The sequence below is a fragment of the Tetrao urogallus genome, assembly GCF_951394365.1.
Source record: "Tetrao urogallus genome assembly, chromosome: 10".
In the NCBI taxonomy this organism is placed as follows: Eukaryota; Metazoa; Chordata; class Aves; order Galliformes; family Phasianidae; genus Tetrao; species Tetrao urogallus.
This window is the reverse complement of record NC_136823.1, coordinates 18,591,088-18,618,132: the sequence shown is the minus strand read 5'-3', so window position 1 is coordinate 18,618,132 and position 27,045 is coordinate 18,591,088. Positions and strand designations below refer to the sequence as shown.

The window sequence follows — 27,045 nt, the reverse complement described above, 5'->3', positions numbered from 1 at the left end:
TGATGGGTAAATGACACCAATAAAAGTTCTCAGAAGTCCTCCGGATTAGAAGCTGGAAGTTGGATGCTGTTCAGAATCAAACTGTCATTGCCATTGCTTCGTTTAGTCTCCTGAGAGAACACAAGAATATAAATCTTACTGATGGAAGTACAGAAACAAGGCAGAAAAGAATTCTAGGAAAACAGGCAATGAGAATAAGTAGGCATGATACATGAGAAAACTGTGCTAGCTGATGGAATTGAGCTGGTTTTGACACAGCCAGGATCCCACGGCTTTAATAAGGACAAGTTGTCTTAGCAGACTGCTTGGAGTTCCAGAAGACAGTCGAATTTGGATACTTAGATTTTGCTGCCATTTCAGTAAATTGCTTTGGAAATTTGAAAGGAGAAAATAAGTTATAATTACTTTGCGCTTTCATAGATCTGTTACTGCATGGGGCTAGGATCACTGTTTCTGCATAAAAGGAATATTTATGGCTTCTGACCCTGAAGCAGCAAGGGTGACTTGATTTTATAATTAAATTTGTATGCTTTTATTTTCCTCCACTCTGCTGATTTTCTAAGTACGTCACAGGGCAAAAGGGACTAATGATAGATAATTGGAATGCATGCCTGTGAAGACTCTCAGCACTGTCATTTTAGCACACAATAAAATTTCATGGAGCCAATAGAGCTAAGTAGTGCTCCTTTGTACAAATACAAAAGAAAACAAACTAAGAGCCTTCTATCTAGCTAGGCTTTTTGCTGCATAGTCCCCACTTGTACGAGGAAAATGATATTAAATATATGCAATTAACATCCCACATAATGAATAAAAATTTCCCTCAGCGTAGTGGAGGACCCAGTGAATACATTCTGCTGATGGTCCTGAACAGAAATTTCCACACAAAGTAAAGATTTTCACGTTGGAGCACCAAAGTCTTCAAGAGCTGCAGTGACCTACAGGAAAAACTAAAGAAAACAAGGTGCTGTTCTCTGATGCAGAGGGCGCAGAAGGTTCAGAGTGAGACAGGTCCCTCACCATCAGACTGGTGCAGCATCTGCCTCAGGCTCCATGCCTTCCCCAGGCAGTGCATACATGGGGATACCAGAGCAGGGCTGAGGGTTTATGGCACACAGGAAGGCAGCTGAGCGCACCTGCTGCTCCCTCAGCTCCATAGCAGGGGGACAGTGAGTGGAAATTTCTGCTGCTCTGATTGCAAAGCCCCAGCCAGCTGAGCTGGCACAGAGTGGGGTAGCAATTTGTATTTTGCTACTAGAAGCAAATTGCTGCCTCTCCCAAGGGCAAAGTAGGAGGCTGTTATGCATCCATAAAGTATTTTTCCAGTCCTGACCCACTCAGCTTGCACATTAGCATGTTGCCATTCACCTGGCTGGTGACAAACTGCTGCTCAGCCACCAGCGCCTGCAAAAAGAGCCCAAGGGCTGCAACAACAGGGTTTGGTGTTCACTTGGAAAGAAAAGTTGGTTCCTCCCTTTCCCCCTCCGGTTCACAGTGGTGTTCTTGCCACAAAGACTTGTACCACACTTGGTAAAATCCATTTTTAAGCATGAAACATCCGAGTCCCAGGACAGGGACACAAACACGTGTCCCCGGCAATTTAGTATTTGCTTACTTTTTCCTCAGCCCTTATGGTCAGATGATGCTCGGTTGCACCGCCTCCCGTTAACGGGGAGATGCAGGCGCTCTCACCAGAAGGCTCCGTGCACTCTCACATTCCACTTTGCTGTTGAACTCATTCAGACTAAACGCAGCACACTGGAGCCTTCGACCCAAACCCGTCGAATTCTCTGCCATTAATGCCATCTCCGTGCTGCTGGCGCCCTCCACCTCCAGCTTCTTTGCAGCAGCTCCTCTTCAGATAACGGACCCCGCTGACGGGCAGTAGGAGCTCGGCGCCGCTGCCCCTTTAAGAGGCGGGCGATCACGTGACTGCGGATGGCACGTGGTCTTGTCGCCAACATGGCTGCGCCCGCAGCGCTCTGCCGCTTGTTCCTGCTGCTGGGAGCGGGGCTGGTGGTGGCTGCCGGCGCCGTGAAGGAGGCAGCTCCCGGCGGGAATTGCGGCTGCGGCGCTAGTCGTGGCCATGGGGATGAGCGAGAGGCGGCGGCGCGGCGGTACTCGGCGGCGGCCAACGGCGGCAGGAGTTCTGGGCGCGGGCCGGTGAGCGGCGGGCGGCGGCTGGGGCGGGAACCTGGGCGCTCTCCGAGGGAAGGGCGGGAGGCGAGGAGCTGCGTTCTCGGGGCGTCTATTGTCCGACCCGCCCGCCCTGGGAACCGCGTCCCGCACTACCTTATCTCCACCGTTCTGAATACTGCCGGGTGTTGACCGGTGACCCCTCCGCTCCCCGGGCAGTCCGTGCAGGGCATCACTGCTCTTTAGAGAATAAATTGTTCCTAATATCCGGCCTGCTGACACCCAGTGCCCTACTGCGTGAGACGTGGTCGGTTATGGGAAACGGGGTGTTGAAGGGAACAGATCTTGGCGTTTCACCGTGGGCCTCGCCGTAAGGCTAACTGTCTCTGACTGCCCGGCACAGTGGATGACGTTTGTCGGCCTCTGCTGTTGGATTTCTGCTTCCGTAGTTCAGCTGTGATGCTTCTTAAGGACTAGTTCCTTGTCGTTAGCTACATGTACTTCAAAGTTGGATGTTTGTTAACGGCTTAATTAATGTTTCAGTGTTCTTTCTGGATGTGATATTGCTGCAGAAACATGTAATGCCACATTCCACCATTATTTGCTGAAGAATGCTGCCAGACATCTGAGCCCTGCAACCTGTGTTAACACCAAATGTGCTGATGTTATCATAAAGCTGGCAAGGGAAGGTCCTGTTTCCAAACAGGAGGTAGGGCTGTTAAATGTGCCTTGCTAGAGGCTGGTAGTCCTGTGGAATCAATGTTCATGGATGTCAGTCTGTCAGGATTTTTCAGGTTTGGGAAATGAATTCTAGACTGTAAAGAATGAGTTAATGTTTCACGTGCTTTCAGACAGTGATTCACTGGTGAGATTTCAGTCTTGCTTTGAAGACTACTTCAAGGAGTTATTTTAGCTACAGTGCATTGGAATGAGGTTAGAAGGAAGTGGTGAACTCTTTCCATGTTGTCATTCCCAAAGGCCTGAAAAATGTAAGCAGATTTATCCTGAAGCCCTTTTATGGATTCTTTTACAGACTATCTGTAAGTGCTCAGATCGTTTGTAGTGGAGAAGTGTAAATGAGGACACAGTTAACTTTAAATGTAGCTGATTCAAAGAAAAAGCATTTGTAGTGCTTCTCGTAACCCTGTTGCAAGTTATATGAATTTAAGTGTTGCTGGGTGAGACCTAAGTGAAAGAAGAACTTTGGAATGCTGGAGGAAAAAAAAAAAGCAGACAGACAATTCCTCCTTAATGCATTCCTGTGTCGATGAGTTGGGCAACGTCTTGGCAAGCTGCCTCCTGGTAACATCAGTCCTCCAAACGTTGCCTGGGGAGGTATTGCAGAGCAGTAGCTGTCACTTGTCATTCTAACAAAGGCTTCTGAGTGGGACTGGGGGTGTTGTTGTGTGTTGTAGGAATGGCTGTTGGGCAAGAAATAGTTTGATGCACCTGTGGTTTCAGGGGGGTCTTGGGAAACGTGCTGCATTGGGGCAAGACCTCTGGGGCCTTTGCCTTCTGAGAAAAGTGGAGGGAAACTTTGTTTCCCTGGAAAATGGCTGAAAGACATTTTATTGAAGCAGTAAAAATGTTCTTTTGCTCCTCGTTTGCTTTTGTTCTTTACTTGTGAAGGCCAGTCATCCAGAGTGGAATATACTGATGTGAAGCTGTGTCTCCTCTGGCCCATGTTGCTGCAGGCGCTGCCTGCCTGCTAGCAGTGTGACTAGTGATCAAATGCTGCAAGTGCCTCCTGTGAAATGAAGGCCCATAAGAAGTTGGTGTGCAAACATGCCTGCTGTGCTTGTCCTCAGAAGAGTGCTTGACACTTCTGTAATCTTGAGTTTCTTTTTCCAGTCTTCCTAGGAATTGAGTAAAATGTAAAACTGCTTATCTAAGAATAAGAAAAAATATCTGTGTTCTGTACTGCTTCTTGGCTTTTGATACAGTAAGAAAGTATGTTTTTGCTCACTTATCCTGGGTGAAAATTCTGCACTGCCCAGATTAAATGCAGAAAGAGCTACAAATGGGATTTTTCCTCTCAGTTTAAGTTCTGTCTTACTGTTCCTTTCAAGCAGATGGTGAATGAAATGTCAAGGCTGTCACTTTCTTGTGCTGTTTTCATCTGTCAGGTGCTGCTCTGAGCGCAGGCACCTCCAAAGATGAGATAGAGAGGGGGGTAAAACCAATAAGAGGCTTCTCAGTCTTATATTTTCATAACTTTTTGATGTTAACTGTTTCCTCTTGTAGATGGTTGCTATTCCAGGAGGAGTGTTCACTATGGGCACTGATGAGCCTGAAATACAGCAAGATGGAGAGTGGCCTGCAAGAAGAGTCCATGTTAACAGCTTCTATATGGATCGATATGAGGTCAGCAATCAGGAATTTGAGAGATTTGTGAATTCTACTGGGTACCTCACTGAGGTAAGGTGGAATTGTGTAGCCCCTTCTCGTTGTTGTCTACGTTGAGAAAAACTACATTAAAAACTTAACCTCTTCTTTTTTGAAGGACATCACAATGCAGTATTTGATTGGGATTTGCATGCTAGAATTTTTTGGTTGTAGATAGCAGAGAGATGGAATTGTCTTGCCTTGTTGCCTGGGAGTCTATGAGGACACAAAGATAGATGCTACTGCACCTTTTAGTGTCTTGATATCTGAAACAAAAAGCTTTTTTCCAGTGCAACTGAGGCAGCCTGGGTGAAACTAACGGATGGCTGAAGATGCCTATGCAGACTTTTTAGAAGAGTAGAATCATAGAATTGCTCAGGTTGGAACAGACCTTCAAGATCAAGGCCATTTCCCTTGTCACCAGTGAGAAGAGACCAACCCCGCTCTTGCTGTAAGCACCTTTCAGTATTGGACGAGAGCAATAAGGTCTTCCCTCAGCCTTCTCTTCCCCATGCTAAACAGCCCCAGTTCCCTCAGTCACTCCTCATAAGGCATATTCTCCAAGCCCTTCACAGCCTTGTTGCCCTTCTATGGACCTGCTCCAGCACCTCACTGTCCTTTTTGTATTGAGGTGCTCAAAACTGAACACAGTACTTGAGGTGGGGCCTCACCAGTCCCAAGTACAGGAGGATTACTTCCCTTTTTTTTTTTTTTTTTTTTTTTTTTTTAAAACCTTTGGGTCCTAGAACATCTTTGTACCAGTACAATAACGTTGTTAGATTTTTTTTTTTCCCCTATTTAAAAGGAGCAGGGCTGGAGAGATTTGAAAAATTATGTGATTGTTGAGGAATCTGCAGGCTAGTTCATTGCAGCTACTTGATAACAAGCTGAGTGGTAGGAGGTTCTTCTGCCTGAAGAAGATGTAATAGCAAGTATCATAATGGTTTTGTGCAGGGTACTGGGAACAATGGGATAAGAAAGAATATGCTAAAGTACTTGGGAGAAAGGAGCTACCTGTGCATGAGGCACTGATCTTTCCTGACAGCTAATTGTTCCTACACAACTTTCAGAAAACCCTGTCAAACGTTTAGGCAAATAAAGGCATGGGTAATGATCAGGTCTCAAAGGAGACATTTTACTGAGTTCTTTTGTTAAGCTGGTTCTCATCAGGAAGACAGAATCCTTTTAGATAGAAATAGTGCTCTAGATAAAAGCAGCTCTTCTTAGTTTTTGGCTCAATTATGAACGAAGGTTGTGTAATGATTTCGAGTTTGAACAGGAATTGTTCATTGCAAACAGCAATATGTCCTTGAATGTTAGATTATTCATTGTAACATGTTAAAGCAACTGGGGCTATTGGAACTGCATTTTTAATTAACAGAAGTAATAAAATTTAAAAAAAAATTTGCAGAAGCTCTTTGAGCAGCCATCTGTCCAGTGGCTGTTAAGAACAATGACATCCTGTGATAAAATGCTGCCTTTTCCATTCCAAAACAGATTCTTTGCAGAACAACTCAAAGTTACTGTTTGAATTTCATTATTCTTGATAGAATAAAGCTCTAGATGCGACTGGCATCTTGAAAATAATGTTCATTTGATAATGTGATCAAATCTTGTTCTTTCCATAGGCGGAGAAGTTCGGAGATTCCTTCGTGTTTGAGGGAATGCTGAGTGAAGAAGTCAAGGATGAAATCCATCAGGCAGTGAGTAACGTGGCAAAGAAAAGCCTGCTTGGGAATCACTGGGGTAGATGTGTTGGCAGTTATGGCAACAATGTTTAAATTATGATATTTCCAAACCACTATGCAAAAAGGTGATGTATGGAGGAGTTTTTAAAAAATCTGTAGAATCCCACTTGCCATGCTATTTTTCTTTCCAGTTCTCTTCCTCTAAGGCAAGACAGTGGTCTCTCTTCAGACAGTGGCTGCACTGCTTGTAAAGCTGGAGCTGACGCAGTTTTCTCCTTTAGGGGAGCTGAGTATTGGGGGGGGGGAAAAAAAAAAAAAAAAAAGCAAAAAAAACCCACATGAGTCTGGTAGCTAAAAAGGAAGGAAATTAGTACATGTTATGTCAAATAGCTGAGAGCACCCAGGGTTTTTGTGTTGAGTCATTGTCACCAAAATAATAGAATTTTCCTTGCAAATGGGAATGATCAGCATTGATAGTTCTATATAAACTGACCTCTTGGTTGAGGGAGTACATTGGTAGAGCTTAATTTTACTTAGAGACTAATCGAAACTTCTGACCTCTGTGAGTCTGTGCTGTAAATGACTGCGGCAAAAATGTGGAATTTGTTTTCCTACTGCAAGGAAAGAAAGGGCATGAGGATAGTACATGTATTTTATTGAAGGTCACCATTTGTGTCCTGTGGGATTTGAGATGGTTACATTGCAGTAGCCAAATACTAGCATCATTGGTGCTGAATGGTGAATAAGTGCAGCTGCAATCATCCCAGCTCCACAAGAGAAAGTTCAGCATTGGTATGGAGGAATTCTTTTTCCTGCCTTAGTTCCACAAGTCAGAAATCTCCAACCAGGCATTCTGTTGAAAGAAATAAACAGAATTCCAGTGTAAGTTCAGTCCTGGCTGCTGGTGTAAACAAACACAATGTTGGGAGCCACTTGCTGGGTGTGTCAGCCAGATCCTAAAGTACTGCCTGTAGTGCTAACAGAGCAAGCATTATGCCACAGAACTGGAACAGAGCCCACTCTGGTCTTTTTGGCTGCTTTTTTTTTTTTTTTAATGAGCATTTTCTGTGCTTGCTTAAAGTAAACTTTCCAGGAGTTGTTTTTTTTGCTGTGTTTTTCAGTATTTCTTATGAGGTCATTCTGCAAGTTACTGGCATAAAGAGTGTCTTTGACACAGACATGGAGAAAGATTGTACTGATTATTTTGGTGAAGTGCTTTGGAGAACAGTGACTGCCTGCCTTGTTTGGCACTTCTTCATGCTGTTGCTGTGGGCAAACTTCTGCTCTAAAAAACTGTAATGTTGTGAGAAGGTAAAAAAGTAAATGCCTTTTTTCTCCTCTCGTTTGCTTGTCCCCCTACCAGCTGCATACCATCTGACTCTTGGGAAGGCTCTTGAGCAGGGGTGAGGTGTCAGAAGGCAGATCAGTGGTGGGGCTGAAAGGAGAACTTAGTGTCTGAGCATGCAGCTTAGTCCTTTGTTGTATAGAGCTGTCACAGCTCTGTCTTTTTGTTGCTCTTGGATGTGTTTTCTTTGAGAGATTACCCAAAGAAAAAGAGAGATGTTGAGAGTACTGTGCAGAGGTTGGTGGTTTTCTTTTTTTTCTTTTTGCCTTCGACAGCACAGTTTGTAGCCCAGAACAGGTGAGTGTTTTTTCTGTTGCAGGGAAGAGAAGCGTCATCTACGTGGATGTGACTTCAGAATGCAACTCAGACTGCTTCTCAGACACACGTTGTGTGAAGGCAATGCTTGTCCCCTCCTACTGAAACTAAAAGATGTGCGCTGGCAGTTTGCTATGCATTGTGTTCAAGGAACACGTTGCTATAGACAAATGACAAGAAGCTAAAATGCAGAAGCTTTCCAGCTACTGTGAGGGATTCTAAGGGCTCTGCAGAAGCAAATCCTTCCTAGAGATCTGCTGAACCACCAGCAGAAACACTGGTAGCCTCTGATTTGCTAGATGTCCCCTGAAATGCTTCAGTTCTGCTAATACCAGCTGAGGGAAAAAGATGAAAGGAATCTAACTCTATTAAAAAAAAAAAAAGTGAACATATTTTAAAACTTGGCAACCACAGTGTAACTGTTAATGTGATTAGAGAAAGTATAAGCAGAATGAATTTGATCTGCTTCAATAAGTTGTCATGATCAGCACTAGAGAAGACTAAGGCTTCTTTGTCCAAGTGTGCTTGAGTCAGCTGGTATTGTAAAGTGTAGTATGTATCTTGAACCATAACCATCATCATGAACATCTGTGGCTTATTTCTACTCTTCAAGTGTCATTTGTACTGCACTAAACTGATGGGAAAAATGACTCTATTACTGCTTTGCCTTCGTGGCTTAGATGTGGTTTGAGGCTGTTTTCCAGCTGAATGCAGATGTGAACACAAGAAAAGCAATAGGGGTGTGCATTTTGTGAGCAGTATTTCAAATGCAGGGGAAGAAATTGGGAAAGGGTGAAGTGAAGGCATTAAACCAAATGTGTTTGTGTCTGACAGCTTGTGATTATAGTGGAGTGTATGTGGGGTGGGGGTGATATCTGTCTGGGGTTTTGCTCTGTTTGGGCACTGAGGCTTCTCCATGTCTTATCTGAATGGTTTTGTTGTAGTCCCTGAAAAGAAGCAGACAGCTACACTAGCACAGAGGTGGGGCTGTGAAAGCTGATCAGGAGCAAGCCAGCTTAGCACGTAGAGTAATTGTTGGAGCTTTGGGTGTGCGTTTCCTGAAGGTGAAGTCTCCTAGATATCCACTGCTGAAGAATGTAGGTTGGACCAAACCCTTGTGTGGAAGGAAACAGTAAAAAGGGGTGTAGCAACCAGTAACTGAATTGTTCTAGGCTTCTGGAGATGCAGGTTTTAGTTTTGGTCTCTGAAGTTTGCTGCGGTAACGTGGCAGAGAGTAGAAATGTAGCATGGTCACAGGTGAAGGTGATGCTGACAAAACTGGCATGGGCTTCTTCTCTTGTAGGATTTTGCAGGGCGAGGGAAGACCTTTGAAAACAGAACTACTTGCATGGGCTTGTTTGTTTTGATAGCTTCCTAAATTAAAATCGTCTGCTGATTTACTGCATCTATTACATGTATTAAGTTGTGGCCTTTCTTGGATACTTGGTCTTCAGTGTAAATATCCGAGAGCACAAACTAGAATTGCCAACAGCTGGGCAGTCAGCGCTTTTTCTTTCTTGTTTTTGGAGGATGGGAAGGTGGATGAAGAAAGAAGACCTCGAAACTTAGAGATGATGTTTATTCGTGTATTGTGATCAGACTGCTTGCCTGACCGCTTGTCTCCCGACTGAATTAAGGAGGAAGTGGAGAGGGGAAATCCGTGGCCGGTGCCATTATTTCATTTGTGTGGGATTTCAATACTTCCTAGAGCGAAGATCATGAAGGCTGTGTCTGCCAGATGAGAAGGCAGTGAGGCGTAGTTGCCCGTGAAGGGATTTAAGAGCTCTTGCAAATAATTGCAAGAGTTTTTGCTTGCTGTGCAGCTACTATGAAAAAGGTAAACAGAACAGCACTTACCAAGTCTGAAGCACAGAGTATGTCAAATTTGCTCACCGGAGAGTTGTGGGAACATTTTAATCCTTGGCTTGTGGAAGATAGAATTAATTTTTGCCTTTAGGCCAGATGGACTCTGCAGTGAGGAGACCGAGTGCATTCAAATCTGCTTCTCAATTTATTTTCAGGTAGTACTTAATTTACGGCCTGAGAATGCAATGAAATCAGTTTGCTGGCAGACTTGAGCAAGCACTGTTAAATTGGAGTTCTCTCAGTCTAGAACTATTGGACACCTTTAATCCCTTTTTGTTTGGAATCTCTGCAGTAGTCTTTCTGTACAAATTTACTCATTTATAGCATTATCTCTAGATAACGAGGAAAACATTGTGCATTTCAGGATTCATTTGAAATACTTGTGCTTGCAGGTAGGACAGCATTCCCAGCGTTCACTATGGACTTGAGAAAGTGCACCTCTTGTCAGCTTATAATAACTTGCTTATCTGTGGCATAGGGGAAAAGGGATCGGATTATTGTATCAGTTCCTGACGCTGTTAAGATGTCAACATATATTCTGCTTAAGCAGTGACATCCATTGGTACTTTAAGTCACCTCCACTGCAGCTGGCTCTTGCTTTCTCAGAGACCTTTCAGAGGAAACTGAAATCAAAGGAAGAGATGGGTGAGCTTCCTTCTTGCAGGCCTCATTGCTTCAGAAATCCCTGCAAGGAGCTGAGGAGGTGGAGCTGTTGAACTGTTGGTCTCGATTTTCTTAAGCTGTTTGCTCGATCTTGAGACTAAGGAAAGAAGCTCGCAGTTCTCACTGGAAATTAACCAGTAATATTGGTCTATCTTTATCAGCATAAACTCCAGCTTTAAAGCTGGGTGAAGCTTGTGCCTCAGGCTGTAGGTGCATCTGTGCGTGCCTCTTTCTTAAAGCTTATATTCACTTGGAAAAAGTGACCAGCTGGAGTGCAAAATTAGATGTTGGCTGAAAAATGAGCTTCCAAAGATGGAACTCACCAGGAATATCAGCTCCTCAAAAGAAGCTTCTCTGGATTCCAAAACTTGCACTTAATCAATCTCACTGGATTTTAGTATCAAATAATTTTGGCTATTTTTCTTGGAGAATTGAAATGGCATTGAAGTATTATACTATTTGAATGAGATAACCTTTTCTTATGTGAAGGAAACTGTCTCTTCAGAAAGGTAGAGTGCTCTTTTCCAGTTAAATATGAAATCTTTTCACTAACTGACTTAAAACATATTTAATTCTGTAAAATTGTCACGCTTCATTTTTGCAGTGCTTTAATTTCAAACTCCTTAACAATAAAGCAAACAATATCAATATTCAGTATTGAACATCTAGCCTTTTTGCTTCCATTTCTGAGCTCATATGGGAGGCTAAAAACCTTAGGAGGATGAGAACAGATTCTTCTTTAACTACAGCTTTTGGTGGAGCTTGAGATTTTAACTGATATAATCAATAATGTAAGACCTGTGGTAACATTACAGGTGCTGCTGATGTCCAGGATGAGTTATCATGGGGATGGGGGAATGCTTCAACTTTCTGCTTCCAACTACTATATTGAACTGAATTCCCAATGTGGTGGAGAATCTCATAATCAAGTTTCAGTTCAGTTTATGTACATAAATACAGAAGGTTTGTCCTGTTGCAGAGCATTTTCAAGTGCAGGTATGAATGATAGCTGCATACATAGAGTCCCTGCTGCAGCTACTGTGACAAGCTGGAAAAGATCTCTTCGTTGTCCTGAGCCTTGAATCCCTATTCACTTTCTCACTATTTACATTTGTGATGTCTCCCTGACTCAGTTACAGCTGTTTCAATTTAAACACAAGCCTGTTGCTATGGGGATGATGTACTGCATAGAAATAGGTCATGATTGTGCCGTTTGCAGTGTGCTGATAAAAAGGAGAAGAAGCACTGCAGGCTGGCTGAGGTGAGCAGGCAGCGTGCATCTGCCGAAGGACTTTGCCTTGTGTTTGGAAAATGGCTTTTCAATCGAGCAGGAGCCACAGCACAGCTCCACCTGTTTAAACTGCCCCTCATCGTGTGATGTGATGTGTATGTTTGGTGGCCCTGCTAGGCAGGGGGGTTGGAACTACATGATCCTTGAGGTCCCTTCCAACCCGGGTGATTCTGCGATTCTGTGATGTGTTCTGAGCTCGACTGCAAATCTTTGTGCCTTCCACTGGTTTCCCTCTTATCCTGAGCAGGATGTGAAGTAGCAGCAAGCAGCCAAAGCGTTGGTGGGTGGCTGTCAGCCCCGAGCAGGGCCATGCTAACACGGCAGACCAGAATAGCTGCTGCCTGCTGGTGTCTGGCACTGCTGGGGCTGAGCCCAGGGCTCAGCAGATCCACAGCCCGCTTTGCAGGCAGGTGCAGGTAACACTACCTGCAGACGGCAGGAAGCTCTGCTGCAGGGGAGGGAGGTGCTGTGATAATGAGCCTGGGGGTGGTGGGAGGCATCTCTGCCCAAATCTTAGCCAGGGGAAGGGTTTGAGGGGCATGAGGAAGATACACCAATGATAATAGGTGTAATGGGGCTTGTGGCTCAGGCCTAACCTAGAGATTTCTGTAGTTTCTGAAGGGAAAATGCCAGTAGCTCATCTGTTACTCAGTATGCTCTAATTTTTTATTTTTTAAACTGCTTGCCCTACTAAAAATGCTAAATCTTCTGTCCTCTGTCTGCCTCTTTCCTCAGTTGATGAGTCAGCTGCACGAAGTTTAGGATATGGCATAGAGGAAGAAAAGTTAACAGATTTGTTTATCTGCAAATCTTCAACTCAAAATGATATTCTTGACTGAAAAACTACTACTACCTCACAGTAGTGAAGATCTCCACACCACTGGGTATTTCTCAAAGATAATGCTTCCTAACTTCCCTGCTTCCAGCCTATGCATACGCTGCTTTTGTAGCTAAGAAGATGCTTTTGCAAATTAAAGATGTGATAAATGTGATTAGAAAGTCAAATTGGGGCTGAAGCGAGGCTTGAGGGGAGGGGAAGCTTCCAAAGTGGCCAGTGCTGTGTTAGCCCCAAGATCAATACAGATGTTTTCATGGCTGTTGGCTGTGGTTGTGTTTTATGTGGGATGTGTTCCTACTGTTTCTGCACTGCCAGGAACATGGCATAACGCCGATGATGAAACTGACTTTGCTGATGTTTCCCTATCTGGTAATTTTTGGAATTTTTCTTCAAGACAGTTGTGAAGCTGTCAGAAAGTCACCAGTTAATGGAGCAGTTAAAGTGAGGATATCACAGCCTACCTTGATAAGAAAATTGAGTACTTAAAGCTTTTTAAATTTAATGCAAGCTGATAGTGGGAGTGTAGGTTTCAGCTCAGCAAATTGCTTCATTTGAGTGGAAAACTCAAATAGGTTGCAGTTCCTATTGATCTTCATGGCGTTATCATGTGTTCTCGTCTCTTCAGTACTAACAGTGATAAGCAGAACAGTGAGTTCCTGAAGTTTAATCCTGAAGCAGAGCTGGATAATGCCACGTTTCCCTCTTGATCAGACCAGAATGAGCACTGAGCTTTTCTGCTTCCAAAATGCTCCTTGCTACCAGAACTGCACCTTCCTTATGCACCAGGGCTGCTGTACAACACTGGAGCAGCCTCATTTAGCTGGTTCTGTTACAAGTGATAGCTGTGCTATAAGGAGGGAATCAGTATAGATCCGGTAGCCTCTTCTAATTCAGGATCTCTTCAGGATCTCTCCAGCAGCCTTTGCTGCTGCTTTTTCAGGAGTCTCCTGCCAGCCCACAGAGCACACTTAGCAGCGAGGCATGAGAATGTGGAGCGTTACGAAAGGAGCTAAGCTCATTAGTGGTAAGGGAGAGCTTTGCTGTGTTAAATGTGATGTTGTAATATTACTAATTAGCTTTCCCGCTAATTAGATTTAGAGCAATTAAAAGCTTTGCAGACTTCTGAGAAGTTTTTTGAAAGGGCTGTAAATTTCAGGTACGTGACTTTCACTTTTGGAAAGAGCATCCTGGCGCGTGCTCAGTGCTGCCAGTGGCTGGCTTAAATTAGCTTCCAGTTAATTATTGGAGGCTGCATGTAGTTCATCACTGTTATCAGCGTCCTCTGAAGATCTGGGTGTTCTGAAGGTATTGGCAGCCACTTGGTGTTCAGTTCAGCCAGAAACAGAAGACAAGCACACGTAGTGCTCTCATGCAGAGAGACTGTATTTTTTTCTGTTTAAAATAAGCCCTTCTGATCGAAAGCATCTGCTTTTTCTTTTGCATAGTGAAAATGTTTTCCAAAATTAGTCTGCTGTAGTGCAAGTCTTTGCAGTCATTTGCAGAGATTCTTCTGAAAAGTAGCAGTTTAATTGATAAAATGTTGTATTGCACTCAGTGACTGTCAGGCTAAAATCCTACTCCTGGTATTTTGTGTTCAGGGAGAACTTTCAGCCAATAGAACTGTGGCTCTTTTCTGTTGCTGTAAGAGTTGGCAAATTCTGACCTGAGCTTTCTGTCCTCTCTTGAGTGTAGACTAAAGCTCAAAACAGGGAATTGGATAAATCAGGCTGGTGTTCAGCCTGTTATCTGTAGTATCTGATCAGCAGCTTGTCTGTTCTGAGGCTTCAGATAGTGCTATGAGAGCTGAGCTGAAGGAAAGTCCCGTTTGGGGTTTGAGTGCTCAGTAACAAAGCTGTAGCTTCTAGTGAGAGATCAAATACTTTTCTTCCCCTCCTTCCAAAAAAAAAGCATGAGGGCCTCTAATTGTAGAGAGGGTCAATGGTTTTGTTACATTCTGAGCTACAGTTACGTGGCTGATATCGATTTGTTTCCTCCTCATGCTAGGGAGATCAGAAAGCAAGATCTTTAAGAGATTTTACTGCTTTGGTAATTTGGAAGTAAACCTAGTAGGAGAAATCCTTAAATGAGTGTATTCCATGAATATGAATACTTCCTTGGTATTGCAAAGCCAAATTGGAGACTTCTGGTCAGAGAAGTGCTGGATGTTTGCAGTGTTACACAGCATTCAGTTTGTGAGCTTGATGTTGTTCACTAAGCCAACTTTTAAATAAATACATAAAGCTTCACTTCTGTGTCTCTCCCGTCTCCACCTTCTGGAAGCTGACAGCAAGTACTTCAGATTCAGTTAAATTAGCTGGGAAGCAGAAGTGTTGCAAGATGTGTGCTTTGACCCTTGTTAAAGGATGTCATCAGGATTTTGTTTCAGTTATTCTAAAACATGGAGTCTGGGGAGAAAATAATTGAAATGAAAACACTCTTTAAGCTAAAGCTGTTTCTTATCCCTGCAGTATGTGTCAGACCAGAATCAGCCAGGAGGTTAATTGGTCTGAATGTACTGTGGGAACAATACTGTGAAAGATCAAGGAAAACTCTAATATTCTAGGTGGTTTTTCAACCACTGCCACCCGAGGTGCATTTGACGTGTGCTTTCGGAAGAATTATACATGAGAATCTCAGAGAGGACAGTCTGATCTGCCTCAGGAAGTGTGCTGAAGGCCGTGCCTTCCCAAGGAATAAACCCTGGCTTACATCAGGTGTGCAGGTGAGAAAATCTGGGAGGGAAAGAGACAGCCAGGAGGCAGCACTGCAGGGAAGTATGCTCAAGGTTTTGCCTACCTCTTATTAATTTTTCGGGTATATTTTTCACTGTTCTGATCCATACCTTTGGTTATTTTCTGGCCAGCAATGTTGTAATGTGAATCCAGAGATTGTCTTGGTTCCTCAGAGGTGATGTGCAATGTAGTAGGTAAGCCAGCTACAAGCAGAGCCTCGAGCACTGAGTTAAAGCTTTACAGCCATTTGTCACTGGATTTGTTTTTTCAGAAAAGCTTTTAGATGGGAATTTGAGGGCATCTTCCCTGTCCATTTCTGTCTCCTTTCAGGTTGCAGCTGCTCCCTGGTGGTTGCCTGTGAAGGGAGCCAACTGGAGGCAACCCGAGGGTCCTGGCTCCAGCATCCTGAGCAGGTAAGGTGCAAGGGCTGTTCTGTTATGATACACACTGCTTGCTGTAAGTATGCCTGTAAACATCTTACCTGACTTGGGTGCTTACTTAAGTGTCAGTGTCCTCATTTTTGACCTCTTAAATTACTTCTCTCACTAGGCAAATGACAAAGAAGTTGACACTAACTGCTTAACTAGTTAAAGTTTCACAACCGCTGCTGGAAATAGCCAGGCTCTCTAGCCTAGATCTAGTGGATGTTGGCATGTTTTTGAGTCCCCTAAGAACAGGGTTAGGTTAATGTAACATCATCTGATGGCTGAACTGCTTAGTAACAAATCCATTGTCTCTTCTCCAAGGGCAATGAAAGAATTATCTGAGGCAAAAATAGAGATAATATGTGAAGGCATTGTTAGGGGGAGATTGAGAAATTGAGGTCACAGTCAGCACATAACAGCTGGAAAAATGCCATGCAAATCTTGCCTTGCAGAAGTATAGTGCAGACTTAGGCTGGTACAACTGCTATGAACTTCCATAGGAAAGCAGTATTCTGCTTCCATAGGTGCAGGCTATTTTAACAGGCTTGTTAAAACAAGGCAGAGAAGAGAAGTGAATAGGAATTCCTCTGGATCAGTATCCTCAGGTCTTGAAGCCTATCAGTCTGTCAGAGGCTCAGATGCAATGATCCTTGTGACAAGAATAATTGGGCATTCATTCTGGAAAGAGAGCGTAGGGTTCCAAGTGCAGTCCTGGAAACAAACCAAGGGGAAGATGGGAGCCTTTCTGTAAACTGTGGATTGCCTAAAGAACACAGAAAAATACTTTTTTGTTAAACTTCTGCAGGTGACTGCTTCCTGGATTGGGTGCTGCAAAAGATCACGTTGCTCTACATCAAAAACCCCACAGCTGAAAGCAAATAACCTGCAGCAAAAAGAAGAGTGTGCAAGGAATTGAACAGTGATCCTATTTGCCATTAAATTGCAATGTATATTTACCTATCAAGTCTTAGTTACTTGTTAAGATACTATGAAGTCAGCTGAGAAATGGGTCTTGCTGCAGTCTTCAATTACTTTTGGTGTCTTCCTTTGGGATTCTAAGCATTTCCCCAGAAGGCAGCAAAACAGCAGCTCCTTGCTGGCTCTTGGTGCAGCAGGTTCCTGATATGAGAGAATGCAAGCTGTACCAGACTTGTGCTGCTGTGGAGCTACACATAAAAGCACATTCATCGTTCTGTCTGGTGGCTGCATTACCCATCCAACACCTACCATAGCTCCTTGTTTTTCTTCAAATAGCTTATTTTCTGTAAAAGCGATCTGGTAACTTGTCTGGTTCTAACTGAAGGCGTAAACTTTCTCACAGTGTTTTGTGGCCACCTCTTCAGAATTTTGTGAAGTCCTTCTTCTGCACTGCTGTGAGACTACCTGCTTCTGCTGATGGCCTTGTCCTGTTTGTTTTGCCCTCCAGGATGGACCATCCAGTTCTTCACGTGTCCTGGAATGACGCTGTAGCATTTTGCACGTGGGCAGGGAAGCGATTACCAACAGAGGCTGAATGGGAGTACAGCTGTCGAGGGGGCCTTGAGAAAAGGTACCTGCCACAGATGTCTCTTATCGTGTTTAAAACTGATAGTTACTAGATAAGGAAAAGCTGAGAGGGTTTTTTGTTTCCCGCCGTGCCTGTCTTGTATAGTGTATGCCTCCATGGTAAATGTAACGCAGGCTTTCTCTGAACAAATTGCTTTATGTCACCTAAGATGTATAGCAGAAAGTGAATGCAAAGAGCCAGGAGGGTGAGATGTGATACAAAGCCAAGGTATAGGACTGCTGCTATTGCAGGAGGTGGAGGATAAGACAAAAAAAGGGCTTAGTGCCAAGACTGAAGGAGTTACAAAGGAGCTTGAGAAGTAATTATGTGTGTTGCTTCACAGCATTAGGATCAGTGGATATACCTTTTAGGTGACCATGGCCTATGGGAGAAGGGGGAGACCAAGTGAACAACAGGTTTTTTTGTTTTTGTTTTTTTGTATCCCCTCCATCCTGTGTCCTGAACTGCATGCTGTGCATGGCAGTGCTAGCAAGGGCTGCCTTTCCCTCATTTGGTAACAAATTGCCCTTGTAGAAGCCTTGTTATTCTTTAAAGCCTTCGTGCTTAAAGAAAGTATTAGTACAAATGGAACTGAAATACAAACAGCTTCCCCAGAGTAAGGTGGTGAGTAAAAGGGTGGATAAGGTGTTTCATTTATTAAAAAGAATAAAATAAGAGTTTGACAACTGTTTTTCTGTCTTTTAATAGACTTTTCCCATGGGGCAACAAGCTTCAGCCCAAAGGTCAGCATTATGCAAACATCTGGCAGGGAGTGTTCCCAAGTAACAACACTGCAGAAGATGGATACAAAGGAACTGCACCGGTAAGAGTGTCTCAAAGTCAGTCACCATATGGAAATTAACTTCCTAACATCCAGGTCCATGTTCAACATAATGAATGTGGATGTTTTCCATCTCTGTACTTTTACCTTTTGATTTTCAAGTTCCAGTGTATTTCACTGCAGGCTTGAATATTACCAATGGATACGTTTTAAAAGCTTAATTGAAAAGATTACCTGCATTTTAACTTTTAGTCCTTCTCAAACTGACCCCTTTTCCCAATTTCCAAGCACTTTTGAGTCAGATGCTGAAACTCCCTCATGCCTCTACTTTTGGCATCACCATTTTTTAGCTCTCACTGTTGATTAGGTGTTCCCAAGCTACAAAAATTGTACAGTAAAAGAAATGCAGCTTCCCTTTTTGGAGCCTGTCCACTATGGCAAGCAATGGGGTGGGTTTTTTTTTTTTTTTCAAGATAGGAATGTGAATTAAGTGGCAGTTTAAAAGTTTAATCAGTTAAGAAATCTGTGCTTGGATGAGCTGACAGCCATTCTTGTTTTCTTAGGTGCGGAAGGGGAATGTAGAAGTTGTAAGAACGAGTGCTGATGCTGTGTGCTGTCCTGTGTTTGTTTGTCAGACAGTGCTCCTCTTGAGAGGATCACTCAGCAAAATTGATGAGAATAGGCCAGGTGCCATAATGGACACAGTGCTGAGAACATCGAGGATCATAGCTGTTCATTCTTTTGTTCTGTTTTGCTGGAGTGGAGTAAGCCAATGCGTCACAGTTCTGCACTGCTGGTTTGTCTGTCTGTGAGACACGAAGGCAGAGCTCCTGGCAGAAATCAACTTACCTTCAGCAAAACGGTCTTCAGGTTTTAAAAACCTTATTTCATGTGGGGTGGTTTGAAGAACTGGCAGTTATTTGTCTTGTATAGGTCACTGCGTTTCCTCCCAATGGATATGGCTTGTACAACATTGTAGGAAATGCCTGGGAGTGGACATCTGACTGGTGGGCTGTTCATCATTCAGCAGATGAAGCTCATGACCCTGTGAGTATATTAATGGCACACGTAAGGGCACGGCTCCCTCTTACTACTTGGGTTTGGCTGCTGATTAGAAACCTACTGTTCTCTGCTCCTCTTTGTGTGTCACACCACAAGTCCCCAGCACTGAAATAGCAGTGCAGTACTGCAATTTCATTTTCTTTTCTTGGCCTCTGCCATTGGTTAGGAGTTGAACACTTCCAAACTGACATCAGGTGAAACAAGTAAAGAATTTGCTAATGCAATGGAATAAATGGGAGGGGGATGTTTTGCTACAAGCTGCACTATTTATTTTTTTCTAGGTAGAGAACAAACCATCCTGGATTATTTTAATGGATTTTACTAGCTCACTTAAGCTGAGCATGTAATAAAGCTGATGTTTATGGAGAGAAGTAGCTTTCTGGGCTTTGAAGGGGTTAATCTTTGGTTATCTTTACAGCAGCCAGTGGAAGAGGCCCAGCAGGGTGAGCTTTGTGTTTTGGTTTTCTTGCACCATATCTCTCAGCAGATTCAAGCTCTAATGTTACATATCCTCTCTCATTTATCTAGGATGACTAAATCTGAGAAGTGAACTGCTCCACTCTCACAGAACTTGTTTTGTTCAGATATGGTTATCTGTAATGAGAAAACCAGTTAAGCCTCTCTGGGCAGGAGCTATCTGTTTCCTGCAGGATTTGAGTATCCCCACGCTGTGGTCTTGTACATATTGTCTTTGTCTGGTGTGCTGGGCATAATCACGGACCTCTGTGGGAAGTCAGCAGCTGGAAGCAGCTTGAGGAACTTGTTAAACTTTGCTGGTCAGTGCTTGCAGAGGCTGACATTCTGCTGTTTCATCAGGATGGTGTTGCCAGCATGAGGTACCTCCTTGGGCCTGCTTGCACGAGGTCTGTTCTAGCAGTTTCAGTGCACTGATGGAGACCTCTTAATGTACCAAGCACATTGGCTGATTCCAGGTTACTTGTATTCCAGGAAGACACCACAGGTTTTATTTGGTAGGTTTAACTATGGATCAGATGGTGGATTTACATACATCTCTCCAGGTGACTGAACTGCTTTGACTGTAGCTTTTTTCCTTGCTTGATTTTTAAAAATTGGGTGGGCTATTTTGTAACTTCTGTTCACAGGCAGTCTTCAATAGCTTAGCAATAGCTGAAAGCAACCAAAGAAACAAGATGAAGATGAAGCCTTGAATAGTTAGCAGAATGTAGATCTGGATGAAAGTGAAGAACAAAGTTAGTGAACTTTCTTGTCAGAGTAGATGAGTATTGATTCAGTGCAGCCTGGTAAGTCAGGGTAGGAGGAAGCAAGTAAGCAGCACTGAGCTTTTTGTTCCAGACTGTGGTAACCATGGTCTGAGTCAGGAAAGCTTCTGCTTTTCTCCTCTCAGTGCCTGGCACCACAGCACAATGATGGGCATGTTCTACCTCAGCAGAGCAGGAGGGACCCTGCACCCACCCCTGCTCTTTCAGAGACAAACAGCATCTGTGTCCCTGGGAAAGAACACAGGTCTGGTAGTTTGCAGCATATTGCAGTTATCCCTGTTCTTGTTCATCTGTTGCTCACTTTAACAGACACTTCAGTTTTGGCCACTCGTTTCTTCCTGCTGTATTTATAATGCTGGTGCAGTAGTACTTCTGCATTAAATTCAGGTGATGGTGGGAAACAAGTGTTGTATCTGACTTGAGAATTTTGCTCTCTATTAAACTTAAGAGGATGTGAGTTGGCCTGGATTTTTAAATTCAACACAAACGTTTCCCAGATGCTTTGGAAAGGATTTAATTATTGGATGTTAATAATTATGATTTCAGTTTTTCAGTTGTAAACAATTTGTCAGGATATCGTGTCTGAGGTTGGGCTCTCCAGTGTGAGTTCTGAAGAGTTCTGATGAAATGGAAAAAGAAACTGAATCTCATAATGTGAAGACATGTCCCCGAATAGCCAGGCTGCAGTATCTTCTGAGACATTAGAAATCATTAGCACCGTAACTATCAGTGCCAACCTCCTAAGCCTCTCCAGAGCACAGCTCAACATAACCCATATATGGAGTTTGTTCTTTTTGCCCGAAAGATAGATGGATTCAAGAGGGTCAGAGCTTAGTGAAAGTTTCTTGACACATCTGGTACATCTAATGTGCTGTTTCCAGATCAGCCCGTATGGCCCTGATAGGGAGCTAGGTGATGCACAGAGCCTTTGTAGAGGAGCTGAGCTGCATACTGGAGGAGAACACAACCACTGGCTGCCTTTCAGAGAACTTCCTCAGTGTCACGATGAACTCTTCACCTTCAGTGATGTGAGAGAATTATCTACCCAGGGATGCTGTTTCACAGTAGCATAGATTACTGGAGATCCCTGTGTGAGGTTTGTGCAGTGGTAAAGCGTATCAGTGCTGTGATCTTCTTCGGAGCCTGGGGGAGGGGAGTTCAACTTAACTTCATGGTTATCAAGTATCTTCTGCCAGGCAAAAATTGAGTATCGTAAGTTATTTGGAACTAATAGAAAGAAGTTAGGCTGTTTTCTTTAGTTCTCATGCTTCTTCTGTACGCTGCCCCATCCCAACGTGCTCCAGCAGTTAGAGCTGCATTGGACAGCTGCCCTCCCGACCCTCAAGTAGCACACCTCTCTTAGTGTAAGAGTCACTTTAGAGCTCACAGCAAAGACTGAAGCTCTGTATTTGAGTTTCATTTTGTAATGGGAAATCCTGTTGAACAGCTCCATTGTGTTCTGGCTTGTTCTCGTGGCTTTTTTAGGTCAGTTTTCTTACAGCTGGGTGTACCCTGGCTTCCCTGAAATGAGATTAACAGGTTGCCTGAGTTGATTGTGCCCCATATGCACTTTTTGGGTAAGCAGCTTCCAGAGATGTTGAAAAAGAGGAAACCTGCCCTAGGGGAGCAGCCAGGCTTGGAAGCCAGCAGACACAGCATGTGGATGTGCTTTTCCTTGGATACTTGTAGGACGGTAAATGTGGGAGTAGGCCAGTTCTCTTTCTGTCCGATTTCCTATAAGCTTTTGCAGTAAGTGAGAGATGTTTCAGGGTGAGGCTTCAGCATGAAGGGAAAATTTGCTGCAGTAGCTGCATTTTGTTGGTCAAGGCTTTGTCCTTCGTGCCTTGCAGCAAGCACAGCACCCTCCTGATACGTCCTGGATGCATGGGCTGTCAGCTGGGCATGAGAAGAACAACAACGGGCAGGTTTTATTTTTCATCAGTAGTTTGCTTTTAACTTATTATGGTACCTTTCTGTGGTCTGTCTTCTATCATCTCCATGCTCTGTGGCACTGAATTCTTCTAACTGCTAAAAACTGAGCTAATGACTTTCTTGCAACCTGCATTTGTTGGTTGTATGTAATGGCCTTAGCAGAAAATACAGGCTTTTTTCTTCCTGTATGCCTCCTTTTTTTCTGATAAGATTTTCTGTAGATTTACAGGCGTGATTTATACATCCAGTGGAAGCCATGTCAGTTTATGCCTTGAGTGGATGGCTCTTTGAGGCTTGGAGGTGATAAGGAAACGTTTTGATTGCACACCAACGTAATGTAGACAGAAATAAAAAGTCATGCAAATTAACTGAGAGGCTGCTCAGTGGCTGTGTTATCTTTTAGGTTTGCCTTGCCACTTCTCTAATAAAATAGCTTTTCTTGATCTTGTTGCTTTTATAGGACATATTCTTGTGGCTTCATCCTGAAAGTAGATTCACAATGCGCATGGACACTAAAAAGCTTATAGGAATGCTTGATATCAACAGTAGGAACACGCAGTATGGCAGGAGTCTCTACTGTTAAGCAGTAGATGAGAGCAGTAGTAACTACTTCACTCAGCTAAAAGGAACCACAGGGGAGAATTGCTCACATGCTCAATAAATATGCAACAAAGCTAGCAGAAGTGTTATCATGGGTGCCCAGTGTCTCCTTGAACTAGCGGGCCATTATTTGGAGTTGGAGTTGAAGAAGAATGGTGAAATAACTTTGTTAAAGCAATTCTAGAGCCAATTTCATAAGCAGTTAAAGTAAATCACCTACATTACACTGCAAATGGACATGCAATTACAGAATTGTAGCTCGTAAGCACAGTGCTTTCTGCAGACCTTTTTAGCTGTCACAAAGCTGCATGACGAGAGATCCAGCACGCAGCAGTGGGAGCTGTTACAGAATGTCTTGCAGCACAGTCACTAGCTTGTGCTTCAGTCTGCACTTTGGACTGGGAGGCAGTAAGCACCGAATGTTGGGGATTACAGCCCCCCATCTCTGACCGGCCACAAGCGGCCCATGGATGTGTTTATCTGACACACTGTGGTGGTGACATGGAGCCGTGGGGCTGATGAGAGTCTCATCTTTCACTGATAGCAGGCTGGTATGTGGAAATACGTGATCCTGGGAAAAGTCAAAAACGACACAATCTTAACTGCTTTAAAGCTTTTTGGTTCGGGCACAGCTGAAGGTTTGTTTACTCAGAGCACCTTTGGATGCTGTTCTCCATCTCCCTGCTCTCACAGCTTCTTCCCCCTAATCCTATGATTGGCAATTGCTGTTCCTGTGAGTGCTGACAGTGTCCTCTCATCTGCAGAAAGGGCCCTCGTCGGGGACTGACCGAGTGAAGAAGGGTGGATCATACATGTGCCACAAGGTACTGTGAAACAGCTGACAGCACAATCAATTGTTTAGCCAGGGGGTCGTTAGCAGTTTCCACTTTCTACTTGCATTCTCTTTATTTATGATGATATAACTCTAACCTGAAGGTACTGGGCAGCTGGTACTTGACCTCACCAGAAAATGGAAAACATCCTGTATAAACCTATATGGATATTTCTTTTTGTTCCACTGGATAGTACTTGTTTCCCTCTGGAAGGAGACACAGATGTCTGTGTGGCAAGGAGGAAGTAAGCATAGATAGTGTTGGCCAGAAAAACCAAAGCTCCTCTGGTTCTGACTCGCAGAATTTTCGGTTGCATGGGAAACTGAAAGCAACTCGACCAAGGTACTGCTTGTTCAAGAGATTCCAGCTCTAGATAAGTGTATCTTTATATAATGTGGAGCTCAATATGAAACTCGGTGTGAAAGACAGGTGACCTTTCATCATCTGAAACTCAAAACCTTTTTCTCACATCACCGGGGCCGACCTGACCTGGAAAGTACCACCAACGTTCAGTGCAAATTTTAACTCAGTGCAGATTTCTAAGTCTGAAACGTGTGCAGCTGGGTCTGAGCACACACACAATGTCTTTGGTGGGACAGGAATGTGGCAGCTGCCAGTGCTTCTCATCTACCATGGGCTCTGCATAAGCTGTAGGAGTCTCTGTGTTCAGCCTCACTTCATTCCTTCCTAGAAGGTGGTTTTTGATCTTGGAGGACTCTTAGCCCTGAGCTTATTTTCCAGTTGAGAGTTGTTGAATTGCTGTTGTCAGGTTGGTCAGTTTGGAAAGGAGTTGGGTTGGCACACAGCCCTGTGTAAATGTCTTTTTAAGAAGTAAAGAAGTACAGAGAAGCCAAGAGCTTCCAAAGGATACATTACTGATGTGACTGCCAAGCTGTGCTCTTACCCCAAGTGTTGTCATAAACATTTTCTGATGCTGGGGAGAGTGCTGAAGAGTTCAGTACTGGAGTTAATAAGAAATATTATTACATCCTAATTAAAATACTTATTTGCTGTAGGAAAATCATCTTCTGTAGAAATCAGCAGGCATTCATTTTAGTTTGTCAGATTAAAAATAAAAATACCACTTTTCAGGATGGGTATCTGTGCTCAGTGATCTTTCCTCTGGAACTACATCACAGTAATGACAGTTAAATACTCTTCAAGAATGATTCTTGACCCATGAACAGTACAGAGTGTTTGGATGTATGGGGGATGATGACTGTTTTGGCTTGGTGGCTGATTTGAAATTCTTCCTGGAAATCTGGGTACAGCCACAGAGCAATCACCATTCGTGTTATTTGGCCTTAACTGTGAGTGGGAAATACAGGATAGAGTCTACAAAGCTTCTTTCATTATCTTTATCATTATTCTTTCTTTCTTAAATCATGTATTAAACTGTTCACGTTGCACTGCAGACAGCACTCGGGTATTTCTCATTGTCACTAAAGCTGTTCTGTTCCTTCTTCCCTTTCAAAGTCTGCAGCTGGGAAACCAACCTCATAATTAAATTAAATATTTATACAGTGAGATCCCATTTTCTACACTGATTTCCTTCTTAGGTGAAATCAATGTCAGAAGTTAATTAGTGGTTTTGATTAAATTAACGCTCAAATAGATTCATCTTTGGTGATGAATAATGTGACCCATTTTAAAGGCTTGTGAAGATTCTGGTCTGTCCTGGTGTATTTTGTAGGTGATAAAACTAGGCTGAGTATCAAGACAAAAATCCAAGTGCTATTAGTACAAGGACTTTTTATTGGTTACCTGGAAATCTACTTAGACTTGCTGTTCTACCTCTTAAAGCTGACAAAGAATCCAGCATGCACTTTCCAGCTTCCAAATCCAAACAGTTTGCTGTTGAAATCGAGGGCTGGACCTGTGCAGCACGAGGTCAGAGCAGCACGCTCCCTTCCTGCTTAGGCCAACAGCTCTCTGCTTGGTGTCAGCATCAGAGCTTGCAAAGAATGGGGCTTTGAGCATCTCCTTAGATGGAGAGAACTTGGTGCAGGCAGAGAGGAGCGTGGTGGTCCTGCTGCCTCTGCAGGGCTGCATGGAGCAGTGCTGTCTGCCCGCTGGCATCTTGTGGCTGCCCTCAGAACTGTACAGAGGCAGTGGCTGAGCAGCTGAGCCCAAATTCCTGAAAAGATTTGGATTTAAAGGAGGGAGAAACCCGACAACCAACTGCCAGCCCTTCCTTCCCTCCCCAGCGCTTTGCTTTTTAACTCAGTTGCTCCAGAAATGTGCTTCAGAGCCTGACCGTGTGCAGCTGACCCAGCCCGAGGGAGGTGGCACTGCTTGTTGGAGGCTTGAGCAGAGGGCAGGGCTGAGAAAAAAATCCCTGAGCCACGTGTGTTGAAGTGGGGCACGGCTTGGGTGTGTTGTGCTGGGATGTGCCACAGCTGTACAGCCACTGCAGCCCTTCCTGGTAACAGCACAACTGTTCTTCCTTGCTGCAGTGCTAACTGCTTCTGGGCAGCCTAACCTAACGTAGCCATGCGCTGAACCTGGTTGGTTTTGTGGTGTTTGGAAATCACCACGATTAACGTCAGCTAATTAACAATAAATTACACTGAATAGCATTTCTTTTTCCCCCCCTAAGGAGCATAATGAGATGAATGTGCACTGAGACATGACTAAATCTGCCCAGCCAGGCAGTGTACAAAGCACCTCCCAGTCCAGTGTGCATCTCACTATAAAGACTTCTGGCCTTGCCTTGTTTGTTGGGATCTGTGCAATGCAGTGCAGTTGAATCACTTTAGCAGTGGCATCATTTTAAACAAATATTTTCATAGCCACTGGTCCAGATTATATTTCAATTACAAATATCCTTTAAATCCTAACCATACTGGGGAAAAGCTTTTTTTCTGGTCATTCTTTCCTTTTTTACATTTCATTCAGCAAAATGCTTTTTGACAGCTGTCAGCACCTGGTCACTATTGGCCATCAGTATCTTGATAGAGATGAAGGCATTGATGGCAGTCACTCCTGCTTTGGTTGGAGCAGGATGCATTATTAGTGCCCTCTGAATGGCCAAATGTCTGATAACATCAAAGTAGTTCCTGTGTCTGTTGCAATTGCTCTCGTTACGCTGATATTTACCTTCTTTCTAGCACAGTGACGTTGACCTGCATTGGTTCATTGGTCCTCCCAGCTGCATTTGAAATGGTTTGCTCTATCACTCTTAACAAGCTTTTGCCTGAAGTAACCCAAGATGAGACAGGCTCTGAAGTGATCTTTGTCCCTCTTTCTCTCTAGTCTTATTGCTACAGGTATCGCTGTGCAGCCCGCAGCCAAAACACCCCTGACAGCTCAGCTTCAAATCTGGGGTTTCGCTGTGCAGCGGATGCCTTGCCGGACCCACAGTGA

The 27,045-nt window shown here is 43.8% G+C and overlaps 1 protein-coding gene across 1 annotated transcript; it reads left to right on the top strand.

Moving 5' to 3' along the window:
- Positions 1-1,962: 1,962 nt before the first annotated feature.
- On the top strand, positions 1,963-27,045 carry SUMF1 (sulfatase modifying factor 1; the record flags this gene model as incomplete). The annotated part of the gene is made up of 9 exons (XM_079540605.1): positions 1,963-2,163; positions 4,381-4,554; positions 6,150-6,224; positions 15,590-15,672; positions 17,111-17,233; positions 17,939-18,053; positions 18,945-19,058; positions 23,611-23,670; positions 26,935-27,045. The coding sequence occupies 9 exons, from the start codon at positions 1,963-1,965 to the stop codon at positions 27,043-27,045; spliced, it is 1,056 nt and encodes a 351-aa protein (XP_079396731.1).